Raw genomic sequence first — 18,681 nt, forward strand, 5'->3', positions numbered from 1 at the left:
TGGTCTCTGCACAGGAAGTGTTCTAGGCACGGACTCTGCTGGTCTCTGCACAGGAAGTGTTCTGGGCACTAATTGGTCCCTGCACAGGAAGTGCTCATAGATAACCATGGTATCACCAGTGTTACGAGAGTGGAAAAGTACCAAGTTAGTGAAGTGCTTTCTGTGGCAGGCTTTATTCATGTTTTGTTCATTTTCTCCAAGCAGTTTTAGGTCAGTTTACCTCTCTGATTCAGTTTGCAGAAGAGCCCTCTTGGCATACCCATAGAGAAAGGATGTTCCATTATCTTTCATTTTTAAAAGACTAAACTTTATTTGACTTGATTGTTTTTTTATTTTGATTAATTTTTTTCCAGAGTCCAAAATAGCAAACATTTCATTATGCCTGTAAGATTCCATGCCTAGGAGGGAGGGCGACTAGCACTTCCTGTTCCTTCATAGCTCTTTTCCTTACTGAAGTACTGTTGGTCCTCAGCGTCCTCATCTTATCCTACTTGCATACAAGCTGTCATGTGCCCAGGCTGGTTTGGTTCATTTTTAATAAGAAGTATTTTCTTAATTCTGCATAGGATCCCATACCCTGTTTTGATCCTTTTTTTTCCTTATGTGTTTATACATAGGCTTAAATGGTCTTGTTGGTTACTTTATTTCAACACAGGATTCTTCCTGAATTATCTTTTTTCGGGATTGGATGATATTGGCCTGGAGTCCAGTTTCAACCCCAGTATGTTCTTTCTAGATTTCATAGTGGTACCGCCATCCAGGTAACTCCTTTTAACTTACTCTGCATGAAAAGGGTGGGCTGAGGAATTGAGCAGGGTCATGTAGGAGGGCCTGGAAGAGTCGGGCCACTGAGAAATCAAACAGCTGTCAAACCAAGGTTGCAGGTAGCAGCCTGAGCATTTTCTGTTATTTGGTTGTCCTAGATGTAGATGGATGTTTTGAGTGGATTGAGCTGTGGTACTTTGAGTAAATAGGTTAAGAGGCTGAAGAACATTCATGAAGCCTGTTTGTCACCCTGTAGGTATCGTCCCATCAATCGCCTGGGTGACCAGATGTTCACTAATGGCCAGACAGTAAACTTGCAAGCTGTCATGAAGGATGCAGTTTTGATCCGGAAACTTCTGGCACTGATGGCCCAAGAACAGAAACTGCCCTGTGAGATAACAGAACTCACCATAGACAAGGTCAGAGCTGCCTCCATGCGGATACAGTGTCTTGGTTAAGGACAGGTGTGGTAAGACCTACACACATGGTTCTAACTCTGCGTGGACACAGATGTTGTGGCTGCAGCACCCCTGTGACTTGTTGGGACAAGCTCAGGCCTGATTATAGATAAATCTAGGCGTGCTTTGGGTTCAGTATCCAATGATCATGCCAGTGGTTTCAGTCACTTTGATTTCTTGGACTCATCTCTATACACTGTATGTCATTTATGGTGAGGTTTCACACCTAAGCTGTTCTGAACCACCAGCTGCTAGTGAAGGTCTAAGTAGTCATCCTCTCTCAGGCTCTAAGAATGTGTTTGTAGACTCATTAAGGTCTTTAGCAGTGGAGCAAGGAAGATGAAGTAGAATGGGATTTTCTAGAATAAGACCATCCCCACTGACAATTCCTTAGCCCTTTCTGGGTCTTATGTCAACTCTGTAATGGACATAAGGCCAAGTTGGCTACTCAGAACACTTGCCAAGGTCACTCCATCCCTGAACTGTGGTCTAGATGTAAATAGAAATGGCTTTCGCTAGCCTTGGAGAGACCCCTCTGAGACTCCATGTCAGTTGTTCAGACAGTCCTGCTGTAAGCCAAGGATCTTACAGGGTGACACCACTGTCCTCTGTGTACTTAGTTTTGGATGACTTCTTGATCCTTTGTCTGGTTCTGCTGAACTTCACTGAAGAGTCAGTGTGGATGTGCTTTTAACAGATCCTTAGAATAAGAAAGAGTTGACATCTGCAGGCCCTAGTCCAGTATGGAAGACTGAAGACCATAGGATAACAAATCCAATGAGTAGAATGAGAATTTTATTTTAGTGACCCTTAAGAGTAGAGATAAGCTTTTGTCAATAGTAATAAGCCTCTATCTCTAAGGGGAAAAAAAAAAAACAATTCTGTCTTGATCTTTCAGCTAATTTCCCTTTAATTAATCAGACATATTCTTGTTTTTTCCCTATTTGTGTTCATCATTGTATTCCCATGACAGTGATCTCCCAGAAGCTGTCTAGGGGCTAGGGACATACCAGAAGCCAGGGGACAAGGTCTTGTTCATTTCAACAGCAATCATGTGGCTATAAGCAGTGAGTTTGACTAGACAGGCCTCTGCCATCATGCAGGTGGTGAAAAGGACTGTAATGTTATCTGCAGAACTACATGTACCCTTAGATGATTCCTTTATTCCTTGGTTATGGGGGGACAAACCCAAATTATCACTGTGACAGTGTCATCTTCATGCCTTCAACCTTCAAATAATAGTAATATTATTTGTTGTTTTTATTATTTGGAGATAGGGTCTCGTGTAGCCCACACTGGCCTTTAAGTTACCATAGAACCAGGCTACCCTTAACACTGATAGTGTTTTGTCTCATGTGAACTATGCTGTGAAAGTCTATCTCCTAGGCCATTTGTAGCCAGATGGGGCCAGTAGGTGGTGCTGTAAGGACCTCTGTATTTCTCTTCCCTGGGTAAATAAGCAAGAGACAGGATTAAGGATAGAAATATTTTTACATGATTAGATAAATATTTAAGCTTGAGGATGAGCCAGTAACTTAATCTAACCCACTTGGGGACTCACATTATAACTGATGACATACAGTATTATATGGCAAATATTTTTTTTCTTAAGAAATTATTCTACCTGCATTAAAATAATAGTAATATTATTTGTTGTTTTTTATTATTTGGAGACAGGGTCTCAGGTAGCCCATGCTGGCCTTTAAGTTACCATATAACCAGGGCTGCCCTTAAACTTCTGCCCCCCTGGTGCCACCTTCCAAGTGCTGGGCTTACTATGTGCACCATCACATCCAGTTTCTGTGCTGCTGGAGATGGAGCCAGGGTTTCCTGTAAGCTAGGCAAGCCCTCCACCGCACTTTTATGAATTCACTGGCCAATGTTTTCCTAAACCTGTAACTAAAGTAGCAGTTGCATATGAAACTCTTGTCTGGTAGAACACTCTGAAGTAGAGTGCCCATGGGAAGTGCTGCAAGAGTCTCTTAGTTTCGGTGTACTAGACATAAGCAGCTTAAGATAGGAACCTAAGCATTAGGTTTTAAATCATAGCTTTGATTTTTGAGACAGGATCTTGCTCTCCTACCTCTACTTCTCAAGTGGCTGATAACTACAGTGCTACTAATGCTGATGAATTTTGAGTTCATTTTACTGTTAAAAGAGACAAGCTGATACATACATAGTAGCTGATAGGGGCTGATATGTACTACTGATAAACACTAGCAAGGTCAGTTCATCTGTCAGCTTCCAGGGCTTTTTTTGTTTTGTTTTGTTTTTGTTTTTTTAATATAAAGATTTATTTAATTTATATGAGTATGGTGTAGCTGTCTCCAGACACACCAGAAGAGGGCATTGGATCCCATTACAGATGAGCAACCATGTGGTTGCTGGGAATTAAACTCAAGACCTCTGGGAGAGCAGTCAGTACTATTAACCATTGAGCTATCTTTCCAGAACTCCCCCCCCCCCTTTTTTTTTCATTAAGGGCTAGGTTGAGTAAACACGTTTTTCTTCAATAATTCCTATTTCCTTGAATTTATCTTCCCAGGAAAATGATTCCTCAGTTGCTATCGACCGATCCTTTCTAAGTTTGCTTCCAGGCCAGTCTCTCACAGATAAACTTTACAACATTTGGATTCGCCTTCAGAGCCACGTCAATATTGTGTTTGACAGTGAGATGGATAAATTGATGTTGGAAAAGTACCCTGGCATAAGACAGGTGAGCAGTGAATTGGATTCCCATCACGTGTTGGTGCGGGTCAGTAATGAGCAACTAACAACTACTATATATCCCTAGCTCCCGTCTGCATGTTTAGAAATAAGTACACATTATACTCACTGGTTCAGAAGTAAGAAAATAATAAACATAATTGAATCATTTAATATTCTGGCACTTTTTTGCTCTCTATAGATCTTAGAGAAGAAGGAAGGCCTGTTCCGGAAGCACATGATGGGCAAGCGAGTTGACTACGCAGCCCGCTCGGTCATCTGCCCTGATATGTACATCAACACCAATGAAATTGGAATCCCCATGGTATGCGTTTGGGGACAGGCCTCATTTATTACTGGTGGCTGAGAGATAGATATGCCATAGAGGCCTGGGGACAGAGTTAGTGGTAGATCAACATGACTCCAGTGAAGACAGCTTCTACTGCTTGGCATGTGGAAGGAACTTGAGGTACATAATGGTATTACCATCCTAGAATACTTGTGCCCCAAAGCACCAGGGAATTCCCGGCAAGTCATTCTACATCCTGTTTCTATATCTTATTCTTGCCAACCTTAACCTAGTCTTTACACCTTTCTTGTTCAACTGAGTCCATGATGGGAGAAGAAGAGGGCAGGGGATTTCAGTCTCACTTGGGTGTCTGGCAGCGGAGAGTGGAGAGCCCTCAGAAGGGCAGCAAGTGTGTATCATCTCCCGGTTCAAAGGGAGAGTGGCACGCCTGGTCACCCATTAGCGCTCCTTGGCGAGCCAGCTTCCTTTTCTCACTTCCCCACCAGTTAAAGCCTTGGTGCTCATTAGCAGCACTTTCTAGCCGACTTCCTCCTTAATGGACCTCGAGGTCAATAATGCGAAGATGGTTTAATTCCCTCTGTGCAGAGTTTCATTTCCTTACATGCCACCCTGCCTCTCTTGGGGGAGCTGGTAATAAGCAGAGCTAAAGTGTTCTGAGTCTTAGGCACAGTTTGGCTTCCTGGGCAAGAGCCTGATGTGTCAAGAACAAGATGTGTTCATTGCCTCCCAGGAACCAGAGATCTTTGCATCCAAAAGCTGAACTATATATTGAGGAAAGCCAGTCATAATATTCTTAAGTTTGAATCTCTGGGAGGAAAGGCCTGGTAAGCAGAAGGTAGAAGCCATCCTGGCTCTGACTTCAGTGCCTGAAGTGTCCCCAGCTTTGGTAGAGACCTTTAGTGAGGTCTTGCCTTGTACCTCCATAGCATTCTGATCTTTTCTTTTTAAGATCTGGGTTTATTTGCTAATGGCTTGTATCCTGAGGAGAAACTCTAATCCTGTCCACCCTATTGACCCCCACCTTACCCCAAATTCTCAGAGCCATGTAGGCCTGGGGTTATTACAGGGTGACTAGGAAAAACAGAGTGAGTAAGACTGCTCTCCTTCCCTCCCCCACAGTGCACCAGGGGTGTTATGGGAACAAGAAGGTGAGATAAAATGAGACTGTGCTAAACCTGGCAGGGAGCCACACACCAGAGCACTGGCTCCTAAAGCTGTGGGCCAAGTGATGGGCAAACAGTAAACAAGTCCATTAGCTCGAAGTGAAGGAGGCGGGAGCATGGCCGGGCTCTACACAGCTTCCACATAGAGACCTGGAACTTGAACGTTCTGGTCTCTGCAGTCTTTGTGTGTGTGGTGAAGTATCAAGTAAGGAAACATCAGTGATTCAGAAGATTACTTCACTGTAGAGAACTCACTTGTTTTAGAGCAAGGTTCAGGCCTAGTGTTGACAGAAGAACACTTCATGTTCTCAGGGATTGCAAATCCATTTCCTCTCAAGCACCACTCTGATGCCATGCCTGGGCTCAGTGGAAGTAGCTGGGCAGTCAGTGGTACCTGCCAGGACGGGGAGGGCACGGTGGCTTTCAAGCAAGTGCCCCAGACTATTCCTTTGGCAACACTGACTTTATTGGCAGGCAGGAAAGGGTGAAGTTTTGGGTGTGCATTTAAGAAAACTAATCCCTTAAGAGAGCAAGCATAGCAAAATAGTTCAGCAGAGAAGGCATGTTGCTCTGCCTGCAGAAAGGCCTTTGTTAGCTTTTGTGTCCCTGGAACCTTTGTCTGCCCATTCTGAATTTTAACATGCAATCCTTGTTTCTAGGTATTTGCCACAAAACTGACTTACCCCCAGCCAGTGACCCCCTGGAACGTGCAGGAACTGAGGCAGGCAGTCATCAATGGACCCAATGTGCACCCAGGAGCCTCCATGGTCATCAATGAGGATGGCAGTCGCACAGCCCTGAGCGCAGTGGATGCTACGCAGCGGGAAGCTGTGGCCAAACAGCTCCTGACACCAGCCACAGGGGCTCCTAAGCCTCAGGGGACAAAAGTTGTAAGTAAACTGTGTTTGTTCATGACTTCCTAGATCCTGTCTAGTTCCTACACGCTGCCTCTGAGCAGGGCTAATCAGAGGATGGTACTCAGATCAGTAGCAGCTTCACTGAAACTAAGGAGAGATATAAGTGACCAGGGTCCTCCCCCCAGGGTCCTCCCCCCTTGTACTGAATTAGCATAGCATGTCTGGGATTGGCTGTCATATTGTAATATTCCACAAACGTTCCAATCTGCCCAGAAGGAACTTTTGAGACACCTTTGGCTTGGCATGGTGACCATTGGTTCCCATTGATTTTTCAGGGCTAACAATAGGCCAGTCTCTTGCCTTTCTTATTTTTGAAGGTCCCCTCAGCTAGAGCAGAGTTAAATTCTGCTCTATGCTGATTTGCTTTGGTGACAGGGACACCATTCAGACCATTCAAGGCACCAATTTTGTTCTTTGTTAGGTTAGTACATTGTCAAGGTTTTTTGCTAGGAGATTCAAGAAGCAGCAAGGTATGTTTTGCTTAACTTTGATGGGTCCAGGCAAATGTAAAATAATCTTTCTGTTCACTCACATCAAAGAGTTACAACGAGGAGAGAAGTTTGAAGAGGAATATGCAATGAGGAGTCAGTACTACTGAGCAGTATTGAGTGCTCAGTGAAATCTGTCCTTGGGTTTTGCAAGGACACGACCCTGACAGGGATTGCCTCTGAATGAATATGATCTGTGAGCCAGGAAGTGAGTCTTCAAGGGCTGCAGGGGAATTATGGATAAGTACAGTCATGTTGCAGAGACAGCACCAGGGACATGTGGCCATAGAGACAGGTAAGAAGAGGTGAATATGATGTCATAGGAGAGAAGAGGGGTGTCAAGGAAAAGACACAATTTTTAGCCTTTTCAAATTTGAGTTGACAGCAAACAGAATAAGAGCCCATCTCCTGTAAAAACTACAAGTGTGTGAGATTTAGAGGGAGGGAAGAGGGGTCATAGAATTAAGAAAAAGCTATCAGAATATTAATCTCATAAAAAGTACAGTGAGGAGAGAGGATGAGGTCCTTTTCAGAGTACAAAATATGAGAGTGGTTGGGAAGTTAGGGAGTGATGGGGCTTGCTTGCTGGTTTTGTGTCTACACTTGTTTTTTGTCTGTAGTTGTAGTGTTCTTTAGTCATGAGAAGGAGGCAGATTTCACAGTGTTTACACTGAGGAAATAGGTAGTAAGCAGCCAGGGCATTGGAAAAGTAAACAGAAATGGTCTGACATCATCGGGTTACAAAGATAAGTCAGAGGCGCGTTGGGATGCTTTCTTCATGTGGCCTGATGACTTCTGTGGACTCAGATGGGGATGGGCAAAGGGTGGGACAGGAGCTCCACTGAGAGAGAGCACCCAGCTGCAGTGGGCTAGGCAGTTCACATGAAGCCCCTAAGAGATTTCCTGAGTAGTGGTGAGGGTGAGTGAGTGAGGCCCTTATCTTCCTTAGCAGGGCTCAAATCCTTAGCAAGCTCATAAGGCCACTGATCCACCTCTCAACTCATCTGGTCAGCTGGCTCCACCTCCTTTCGGGTTTGCACATGCTGTTTCTCTGTCCCTTTTTGTGACTCTGTAGCTTCATCCTGCTGGTCCTTCAAGTCTCAGTCCAGCCCTCTTTTCCCTAGGGTCAGAGTAACTATTTCAGCCTTAATTGATCTTACAGCTCTTAGTATATAGTATGAAAACAAGTGTAGATAAATGGATGTGCATCCAAAAATATTTACAAAACCAGGTAGTCAGGCTGCAGACAGTATTTTACCACTCCTGAAAAGCATGTGTTCCCTCCCTCATCCCTATCCCTGCTGCTTGCTCTCACCACATGGTGTCATCCCTGTGTATGCACCCATCTCTCTGTTGGAGTTCCCCATTCCCATACAAAGACAGGAAACACAAGTGGTCCTTCCATCAGGTTCTAGGACTTAGGATGTCACAATGTCAGTAATGATATGTACATATAGGCTACTTTGACTTAGGCATGCATACACTTCTAATTTGTTATTTTTGAATAGAAGGGCTGGGAGAGGTGAACGTGAAGGAAACTAAAGATTAACTTACAGGTTAAGTCAGAGGGAGAAGGGTTGGCAGAAAGGTCATTTTCTCTGTGACAGGGCTAACCACTACCCTTTCCCCTGAGCCTCCACAAAAAGGAAGTGGTCAGGATGGCCTAGGCTTGTTTCTCTGCCTGGCTGCCTGAGCAGCCTCTGGCTCCATGCCTGCCCCTGCAAACTCTAACCCAGGCACTGGGGCACACTAATTTTCACCACAGTATTTATTTAGTGACAAGAGAAAGGAAAGGCCTTGGGTTTGGGTTGGCAAGGGGAGTGCCCTGCACTCCCAGATTTCTGTTTGGATTGGCGAGTACCTGGCAGACTGGCCTACATCTCTTCCCGGCTGCAGTGAATTTGCTTACAATGGATTCACTAGACTCAGATTCTAGGCCCAGCCTGGGCTTTTGGGACTGGGCCACAGATCTGGCCAACTTTTCCCTTGAGACACTAAGGAAAGAAAACCTCGGGCCGTGTGACGCACAGAGCAGCCAGTGCCTTGGGCAGATGCTCAGGTCTCCTTGGAGGACTCGCCTGTGTGGTAGGAAGGCTGGAATTCCTCAGGAAGCAAAAATACAGACTGAGCTCTTAGGGCTGCTGACATGCTCCTGCCAAGAGAACTTTGAGGAGAACTGAGAAGGACTGTGGGGGAAAGGGGAAAATCTCTTCACAGCCTGAAGCCCAGTGGACAGGCTTACCTTAGCCAGCTTCCCAGTGGGCCACAGAAAGCTGCAAGACCTATTTCCTCCTGCTTCCTAACTGCTTCAACACAGAGGGACCCGAGGAGGAGAGAAATTACCAAGGATCTATAGTCTCCAGGGCCCCTTACCTTTATGCAGGTTTTTTTTTTTTTTTTTTAAAAACTGTCCTTGTGGTTTGTAACATCAGCTTTGAGGAAAAGGTGTTCTGTCAAAGGGGCATGACAGGCTGGGTTTGCTCAGTGTTTGTCTTGTGCTTTTTTTATTCTTTAAAATCTGTATCTTAGCCAAATGGTGGTGGTGCACGCCTTTAATCCCAGCACTTGGGAGGCAGAGGCAGGCAGATTTCTGAGTTCAAGGCCAGCCTGGTCTACAGAGTGAGTTCCAGGACAGCAAAGGCTACACAGAGAAACCTGTCTCGAAAAAAAAACAAAAACAAAAACAAACAAAAAAAAAATCTGTATCTTGTGGTTTTCCCCCTTCAATGGCATATGGCTTACGCAGTTTTGTTTTGCTTTGCTTTCTTACTGAGTTTCTTTATTTGGGAGGAAGTAGGGGAACACACATGCCAAGGCAAGTGTGTGGGATCAGAAGGCCGCTTTCTCCTCCTTCCCTCATGTTGTTCTCTCCTCCTGTCATGTGGGTCCCAGAGATCGAAGTCAGGCAGCAGGCTTGGAAGAAAGTGCCTTTACCCACTGAATCATCTCTGGCAGGCAGAGACAGGAGGATCATAAGTTTGAGACCAGCTTTGACAACACAACAAGACACTGTTTACAGAAATATTTATGCAGAAGTAATATGTATTTTAATATGAACAATACTAAGATCTGTGGTGGTTAAGATGTTACTAAATACCTCAACACCTTTCCTTTTAAGGCCATGCCCCAGAGGCTTAGCAGTGAGGGCCCACACACCTTTTCCTGTGTGCAGCTGTCCTAGACAGAGTTGATTTCCAGTTGTTGCGTCCTGTCCCCTTCCTGGGAGTTTGATTTTGGTAATTCTTTTAGCATTATACTCAGACTAGTATTGATCTGATTTAACCTCTGTAATCACTGTAGCTGTAGCATTCTGTAATGTGTATACACTGGACTCTGCTGCCGTTTCTGTGGGACAATAAGAATAGTTCTACTTTTTTGCCATTGTAAGCTGGGCTGCATAAACATGCATTCTTTTTGCTTACCTTGGCTTTTGGCTTACATCTTTATTCCTTCTGAAAGGCTAAGAGGAAAGTTTTTAATGTCACAGGGGATATTTTCAGATTGTTTCCCCCAACATTATGGCAGTTTTTAGTTTTTATACTTGTTTTGAATTTTTGAAGTACAGTATGTTTTCAAGGGTCAAAAGCCTTCTCCAGTCGTAGCTGTTCTTCGAGAAGCTGAGCTAATTCTCAGCTGTGGAATTCATGTGTGACCTTGGGAGGATTTGACAAGCCTGCCAAGTTCTTTCAAATCTGTGGAAGCATGCAGTCTTGGAATTTTTTTTTTTTTCTCTTCAGGACAAGGTTTCTCTGTATAGCCCTGGCTTGTCCTGGAACTCACTCTGTAGACCAGGCTGGTCTTCAACTCAGAGATCAGCCTGCCTTTGCCTCCTGAGTGCTGGGATTAAAGGCATGTGCCACCACTGCCCAGCTCACAGTCTTGAAATTTTGTCTGTTTCTCTGTTAACTCTGAGAGAGGAGTCCAGGGCTCTAGAAGGCTGCGTATTCTGAAAGTAGTACTTACCGCACTGTGGTTGGCTACGTCTATTCCTTATGCCTCTGCGCCTAGAAGCAGGATTTGGAGCTGTGAAAGGCCAAAAGCAGAGGGCTGGCGAGTACTTCTCAGAGTTTCTAGAGCTTTTTTCTAGATTATTTAGTTAATTAGAACATGAGGTGTACAGAGCTCACCCAAGTGAAGTGTGGTAAATCCTTGGAGGGATCAGTGATCCCTCAAAGTTCTCACAGGTACTCACCTGCCCTTCGTTCTGCCCCAGGTGTGTCGGCACGTGAAGAATGGGGACATCCTCCTCCTGAACCGACAGCCCACCTTGCACAGACCCTCCATCCAGGCCCACCGTGCCCACATTCTGCCTGAAGAGAAAGTCCTACGCCTTCACTACGCCAACTGCAAGGCCTACAATGCTGACTTTGATGGAGACGAGATGAATGCCCACTTCCCGCAGAGTGAGTTGGGCAGAGCTGAAGCCTACGTCCTGGCCTGCACTGATCAGCAGTATCTTGTTCCCAAGGTAAGTCTGACCTTTGAGACCGTGCCGTAGTCATCACCAGCATGACTTGGAGTGCCAAGCTGGGCCTTGGCTGATGGGCAGCTCTAGGACAGGAGTGTGTGGAACAAGAGGTCCTAGGTTTCTCAGCTCTTAGTGTCTAAAGTCAGAGAAACATTTTTGTTTTGTTGTTATTTAAAACGTTAGGAGAAAACCTGGGGCAGCCATCCTAGAGAGCCAGATTCGGTTGTTGAATAATAGCATTTTGGATAAGTATTTAGAATACAGTTAAAAATTAGCTAACTTAATGACTCGTCAGTAGTGGTTTCACCGATGAGCACAGCATTCCCAGGTAGTTAGCTAGGTGTCTAGTACCAGACGTGATCTCCCTTCTCTTGAGTGGGCTGTGAGTTAACTGCTAGGACACGAGTGCCACTATTACACCTCACAGATACCTTGCTGTGTGGGTCGCTGTTGTCGGTCATAAGCGTCAAAGCCGAGCAGGCTGTCGGTTGCTTCTTTCCCTTGGCAGCTTGCAGAACACCTTCTGTGAACACAAGTCCTCAGGGAGGAGACTTTTGGGTCAGATCCGCGAAGCCCTATGGCCTAAGTGCAGGATGTCTTGGCAATAGAGAGTCGAGTTCAACCTTTGGGAGACGGTCAGTAGTTTATGTTTGAGTGATGGTCTTTTGGCCTCTCATGATAAACAACTCAAAAGGGAGTTTTTCATGTCTGCTTTTTGCATCTATGGCATATGGGGGGAACACTGTCAGTCCAAGGGGGGTAAATTTCATTTAAATTATGTGTGTGTGTGTGCATACATATAGACCTAAATGTATCATGTAATTTTAGATAAATAAAAATAGTGTGATTCCTTATGGCTTTTTTGGGTATCCTCTCTTTTTTTCCTGCTCTATTGGTCTCACTTCCCCATCTCCAAGCCTGAATCCCAGGGGTCCAGATGAAGTAGATCCCTTTGCAGTTCATGAAGATGTCTCTTTGAATTCCTGTTTCTTTCCAAGGCTGTTCCTCATGGGCAACCTCATTTAGTCAGAGCTGTCTACGTGGACATACGGGGTGGAGGGATATACATCCTCCTATTGCCCTTGGCCAGCTGCCGTGTTTACTTATATTTCAGGAGTCTGAGTTAGTGGGTGCTTATGGGAAGAACAGAGCAAAGAAAGCCAGGCCGAGGAGAAAGGGCTGAGTGTAATCCTTCCCACCTGCTCAAAGGGCTGAGCCCTTCTCAGACAGTACGGTTCCTTGGCAGCGATAGATAGCATTCATTTGGAACGTGTAGGATCTGAAGAGACTAGGAATAGCGATGGAAACCACAGGTACTGTTTCCCAAGTGTGTCTTCCATGCCAGGCACTGCAGAGTGCGTTGGAAGCTTCCCATTTCAGCCTGCTCACAGACCTCAGAGGGCAGTACAGCTAATGTCTGCACTTCACACTGAAGTCACTGAAGTAGGAGAGAGGAAAAGCAGCTTCCAGGTCCTGTGGTATTGGCTATGCTATAGAGAGGGACAGCATGGTCCCAGGGCATGCTAGAAGCCACCCAGCAATGCCCAGCAAGGCTGCTCCTTACATCTTCTCTCCCATCCGCTCTGTCACCCTGGTCTATCACTGTGGCTTTATCTGGCGTCAGTTTGTGCTTAACTTTGCTTTTCTGCCCACATTAGTAGGCTGTTGGTTACCAGAAAGACTAAATATAGAAGGGGTTCTGAACCCACTAGACCATTCAGAAATTAGAAAACATAATTTGCTAATGTAAAAATTGGTTCTTTACCTTTTCACGTAATAACAATAGTGAAAATAGTAATCATAACAGAAGTCGTAGTTGTAGTAGTGATCTGAAGCCATCATATACTGACCAGGCCCTGGGGCCTCAAGCATCCCCCTCAGCAGTTTGCAGACATTTTCACACCTAGTCTTCACAATGGCCTTAGAAATAGGTGCCATTCACAGGTGAAGAAACACCAAGAAAGTAAGTTGTCAGCCAGTGATGAGGCCAAGACTCAAACCTCTTGAGTCCTCAGCCACACTTGATGGTAGGGCTAGACCCGAGCCTAGTGGGGTTTGTGGCAGAACATGACACCATGTCAAAAGTTAAGATTCTAGTCAATTTCATTTAGTCTTATGATTGTCAAATCCAGCATCTTTGGTGCAGAGTAATAAGCTGTCAAGGAGTGCTGTGGCTAACCAGAAAGGGACTTTTGGGAACTTACCTTCTTTCCTATTCTCTCTGTTGGTCATTTTCCTCCTTGGGCTGGGCCTCCCTCAGGGAGTTTGCTCATTTCTCCTTTGGTTTGTGTTTCACATTGTCCATACAGCGCCAGGTTAAAGCGCCTTTCCCTGTGGCCATACTATGTACTGAAAAGAGTTTGTGTTATCCTCTTAATTAAAATCTGAAGTGATTAGAACTTTAAACCTTTTTTTAATTTTTCATTTATTTCTTTGAACAATATCCTCCCTCTGTTTTCCTGTGCTCACTAAGGGCAAAAACTTTGTGCAAAGGTCTTGATGAAACTTAAGACATAGTTTTCTGACTTCTACATAGCTAGAAAATCCAAGGCATACAGCACACTGTTCTTTGAGCATTTTGACCAGAAATACTGATTTTACTGTCATCTTTCTGGGATGTTAAATAGTAGCAGAACTCTATAGTTTTGATTCAGAATTGTTCTTTCCAACCCTAAACAGCTTTTTTAGGAAATTCAGAATTATAAGTAGACCCTTAGTAATTGCATTAACCAGCATTTCTCCCTTGAATCCATGATTAGTGCATTGAAAGCAATTTAGCTCTTTAAGGAATTTTCTAGTCCTGGAAAACTCTGAATACAAAAAGGAGGTAAGGCACCGGGTGTCACATATGTAGTCGCATTCCTTGAAGGGTGAAAATTCTGTAGTACCTGCTTCCAGAGACTGGAATAGATCAAATGCGTAATCCTGGCTTGGGTTTCTACTCCAAGAAAAACAAGATCATTTTTGGAATAAGATGTAGAAGATTTTTTGTTTTTATATTAGGTTAACCTTTTAATTTAATTTTTTTCATACAGTATCTTTTCATCATGTTCTTTCTCTCAAACCAAACAAAAACAGGAACAAAGATCAAAACTAATAACACAAAATATACAAAAACAAAACAAGCGTGCACGCACACACAAACATGAGCGTTTTGTATTGACTCCTGGGCATGGGGCCTGCCCTGTAGTATGGTTGATTTACTCAGTGTCACTAGGGAAGGTAATTTTTTTTTTTTTATTTATGTTAGACACTTGAAGCCTTCATTAGAAAGGTTGCATGTGCCATCTGCTCCAGCCTTATATTTAAGGCACCTTTTCAGCTCATGTGTAACAACTCTATGTGAGTTTTCCTAGGCCCATGTGTGGACCATTTGAGAAGAATGTTTACATTTTGGCTCTTCCAACAACTGTGTTGTGAGATCCTGAGCCCCTTGTTATGAACCATGGCTGTAATGTGACAGTCAGATGATAATGCTCTTTGAGCTCCATTCTCAGTTTTATCTTAGATTCCTGTAAACATAGAAACATTTTAAGAAACTACTTACAGAATGTCAATGAGTATAACTATTTTTACTTGGATTTGCCTGTGTTGCCATGAACACAGACCTGATAGATAAGGTCTGGGAGACTGGGGATTACAAAGACTGTGAAAATGTCAAATGAAATTAAAGTGGCCACTGAACCTGGAGTTTTTATGAAAGCCCATGTTTTGGCCTTAGGTGGGTAATACCTTCATTAGAACTCACCCTGAACCACATGCTATATTCTGAAAACACACTAGTAAAGGACATTCTTTCCCAATATAGTCAAACACATCAAGGCCCTTCCCTGGCCCTGTAAGACCCCCAAGTCTTTAAATTCTTCCTTCTGCATGAGCCCATCATCACTAAGGCTTCATTTGTACTGCCGCTCTCAGATGCACTGTGAGCGCCCTTCCACAGTCAGTACTGCGGCTCTCAGATGCACTGTGAGCGCCCTTCCACAGTCAGTACTGCGGCTCTCAAATGCAATGTGAGCTCAGATGCACTGTGAGCGCCCCTCTGCAGTCTGCACTGCTGCTCTCAGATGCAGTGTGAGCACCGCTCTGTAGCCTACACTGCCGCTCTTAGATGCAGTGTGAGCACCCCTCCGCAACCTACACTGCCGCTCTCAGATGCAGTGTGAGCTCAGATGCAGTGTGAGCGCTCTTCACAGTCTGCACTATGCCATCCTACCCTTCTCTTCCACAACATTTTAAAAAAGTTGTGGTCCTGTGTTCATCTTAGCATTTGTTTCCTCAATGGCTTCTCCTGAGCAGGCTAATCATCTGCCAATGCCCAGGCACACAGTGGGCTCTCAGTAAATATTTGTTAGATGGATGAATGCTTTACAGAAGTACAAGGTCAGAAATGTGTGAAAAACATAAAAGCATAAAACCAAACTGCAAAACACAACTGACAACAACCAGACCAAACGTAGGCATAAATGCCAAAAATCTGCCGAGTAACTGGAACCAGATGTGATTAAATAAGGAAGGCCTGTGGAACTGGATGAGTTTGAAACACATTTGCCTTAAGAGAGAAGGCAGTTGGCAAACGTTGAGGCCAGCAGTAACTCCTGGTCATGTGGTTTGTGAGGTGGTCTGTTTGTAAGTGAGGTATGGAGCAGAGAGTCTGCGCTTTGTGTCAAAACTCTTGGTACAGTGGCCTCCAAGCATATGGTTAGAAAAGAAAGAATTTTGACTTTAAATGTGTCTTTATTCTCTTCCTGTTCTTTTGATTTGCAGGATGGCCAGCCATTGGCAGGATTGATCCAAGATCACATGGTTTCAGGTGCAAACATGACCATTCGTGGATGCTTTTTCACCCGGGAACAGTACATGGAGCTGGTGTACCGGGGGCTCACAGACAAAGTGGGACGTGTGAAACTCTTTCCTCCCGCCATCCTGAAGCCTTTGCCGCTGTGGACAGGGAAGCAGGTAGTTGAGAGAATAGCAGCCAGTGTGTATTTTAGAAGGAAGTCAACCACATATAGAACAGTTTCAATTCCAAGAGATCCTAGACCAGAGACAGAAAAATCTCTAATCGTGAAATAATGTGACTTTCCCTTTGGGTGCAGCCCCAAGGCTGGGAAAACTCAAAGGTTGCATGGCTTCTGTTTGTTGACTCTAACATAACTTGGGATCTAACTTGATTCAGATACAGTGCTAGTGGCAATAGTGTTACATCTCTAATAATAAGGTTCATTGGGAAATACCAAGGGCTTTTCTGAGTTCTTTACACTTGATTTTTTAGTGCTTTAAATCTGACCTTCTCTCTTCAGATGATAATGTCGAACTTAATGTTAAATTACACATTCAAAGTTATTAGAAACAGAACTGGAATTCAAACTCAGGATTTTATTAATGCCCAAAGTAACTATATAATAGTATATACATGGAAATCAAGTAATGAAATACACTACAGTATATTTATTTTTCTACTGTTGCCTGGGCCTCCAAATTCAGTTTCAAAAGTCTTGGCTCTTTATCTGTAAAGACTTGGGATTTGACTAGTTTTAGTTGTTAAGGTTTAAAGTCATTGTTTTATAAATGTAGGAATCCATTTTGTCACTGTCTGTCTCTCTCTCCTGGCTCAAGATGTGGTAAGTTTGCTTTTCACTATCTTTGCCCAGCACCCTGAACAGAAACCCAACGCTCTCATTCATTCTAGATTTCACTCTAGATTGCTTTTATAAATGCTTTTTACTTTTTTATGGTTATGTAAAAGTACAGTTTTTGTATTTGTCCTTGATAAATTTAGTTGTTAGGTCTGCCTTTCACATTACTTTTCATTGTAGAAATAATACAAAAATAGAAATAATAATTAGAAAAAACAATTTGTTGCCCAACAGAAATACAAAAACATAAAAAAAAATTCCTTCCTTCTCCATGTTCGTTCTCATGTAATCTTACCAGAAATAAATGAGAATGGGGTCATAATATATTGTCCTCAGGCTGCTCAGAACTGTGAACCATATTAAGTTCTACAATTTTTAAAAAATACTTATCTTTAGTTTATGTATATGAACATTCATCTGCATATATGTCTGTAAGTCCTATGCATGCCTGGTGCCCTTAGAGGCCAGAAGATTGTGTCAGATCCCCTGGAACTGAAGTTAGTTAATATTAGCCACCCTGTAGGTGCCGGGAACCAAGCCTGGGTGCTCTGGAAGAGCAGACAGTGATCTTAACCACTGAGCCATCCCTTTGCACCCACTCCTATTTTTGTATCCTGCTATGTAGTCCAGGCTGGCTTTGAACGCGTCAGTTCTGCCTCAGCCTTCCAAGTACCTGGATTATAAGCATACCCCACCACACCCAACTTGACATTCAGTTTTGAACTTGTTTTGAACCACCTCTTCAATTGGCATCTGGATGCCAAAGTGTTCACCTTCTTCAGCATGCACCTCTCCACTTTTGTTTAGTTGAAGAGGCTGTGAGTGAGCTTCCACATCCTTCACAGGGCCAGTTTATCAGTCCTTTTCTTTTTTTCTTTTTTCTTTTTTAAAATATTTATTTATTTATTTATTTATTTATTTATTTATTTATTTATTTATCTATGTGAGTACACTGTAGCTGTACAGATGGTTGTGAGCCTTCATGTGGTTGTTGGGAATTGAAATTTTTAGGACCTCTACTTGCTTAGGTCAACCCTGCTTGGCTCTGGCCCAAAGATTTATTTGTTATTATACATAAGTACACTGTAGTTGACTTCAGACGTACCAGAAGAGGGCGTCCGATCTCATTACAGATGGTTGTAAGCCACCATGTGGTGGCTGGGATTTGAACTCAGGACCTTCAGAAGAGCAGTCAGTGCTCTTACCCGCTGAGCCATCTCGCCAGCCCAGTTTTTATTGGACACTTAGTCCATTATAATGATCAGATATAGATAGCTGAAGTATCGGTCACCTTAAATGTTAACTATTTCTTCGTGACGAGACCTTGCTGTCCTCTGTAGCAGCTGTTTTGAAATATACAGTTTTTGGCATCCACGTATCCTGCTGCGCTGTGGAGTGTGAGAGTTACTCCTTGTTAACCAGCCCCTTGTACCTGTTAACCACCCTCTCTGCAGCCCCACCTCAGCTATGCATAGCCTCTTTTCTATTTTGTGCTTCTCTAAAGTCAACTTTAAAACAAATACAGTATCTGCTCTCTGTGGTCTGAGTCTATTGTATAGCATGTGCTGTGTTCCAGGCTCAGCTCTTGTACAAATAAGGTCACCTGGTCTTAGCTGTTTCGTTATTGATGGGTGGCCAGCTTGATCCTGTTTCGCCACTGTTGTGTTGGGGTAAGCGCAGCTGTCCCTTCCTCGGGTGTGTCTCTGGTGAGAAATCTGCCGTAATTCTGATAGGCCTGCCTTTATATGTTACTTGCCTTTTTCCCCT

The 18,681-nt window shown here is 43.8% G+C and overlaps 1 protein-coding gene across 1 annotated transcript in view; it reads left to right on the forward strand.

Annotated features, from left to right (window-relative positions):
* The window catches only part of Polr1a (RNA polymerase I subunit A), a 67,326-nt gene that overhangs the window by 15,340 nt on the left and 33,305 nt on the right, over positions 1-18,681 (forward strand). Inside the window, exons 8-14 of the mRNA XM_031382161.1 lie at positions 656-761; positions 1,022-1,184; positions 3,769-3,939; positions 4,132-4,254; positions 6,062-6,292; positions 11,021-11,275; positions 16,043-16,234. Coding sequence (XP_031238021.1) covers positions 656-761; positions 1,022-1,184; positions 3,769-3,939; positions 4,132-4,254; positions 6,062-6,292; positions 11,021-11,275; positions 16,043-16,234 — 1,241 coding nt within the window. The remainder of the gene's footprint in view (positions 1-655; positions 762-1,021; positions 1,185-3,768; positions 3,940-4,131; positions 4,255-6,061; positions 6,293-11,020; positions 11,276-16,042; positions 16,235-18,681) is intronic.

This window comes from Mastomys coucha, unplaced genomic scaffold (genome assembly GCF_008632895.1).
Source record: "Mastomys coucha isolate ucsf_1 unplaced genomic scaffold, UCSF_Mcou_1 pScaffold20, whole genome shotgun sequence".
NCBI classification, from domain to species: Eukaryota; Metazoa; Chordata; class Mammalia; order Rodentia; family Muridae; genus Mastomys; species Mastomys coucha.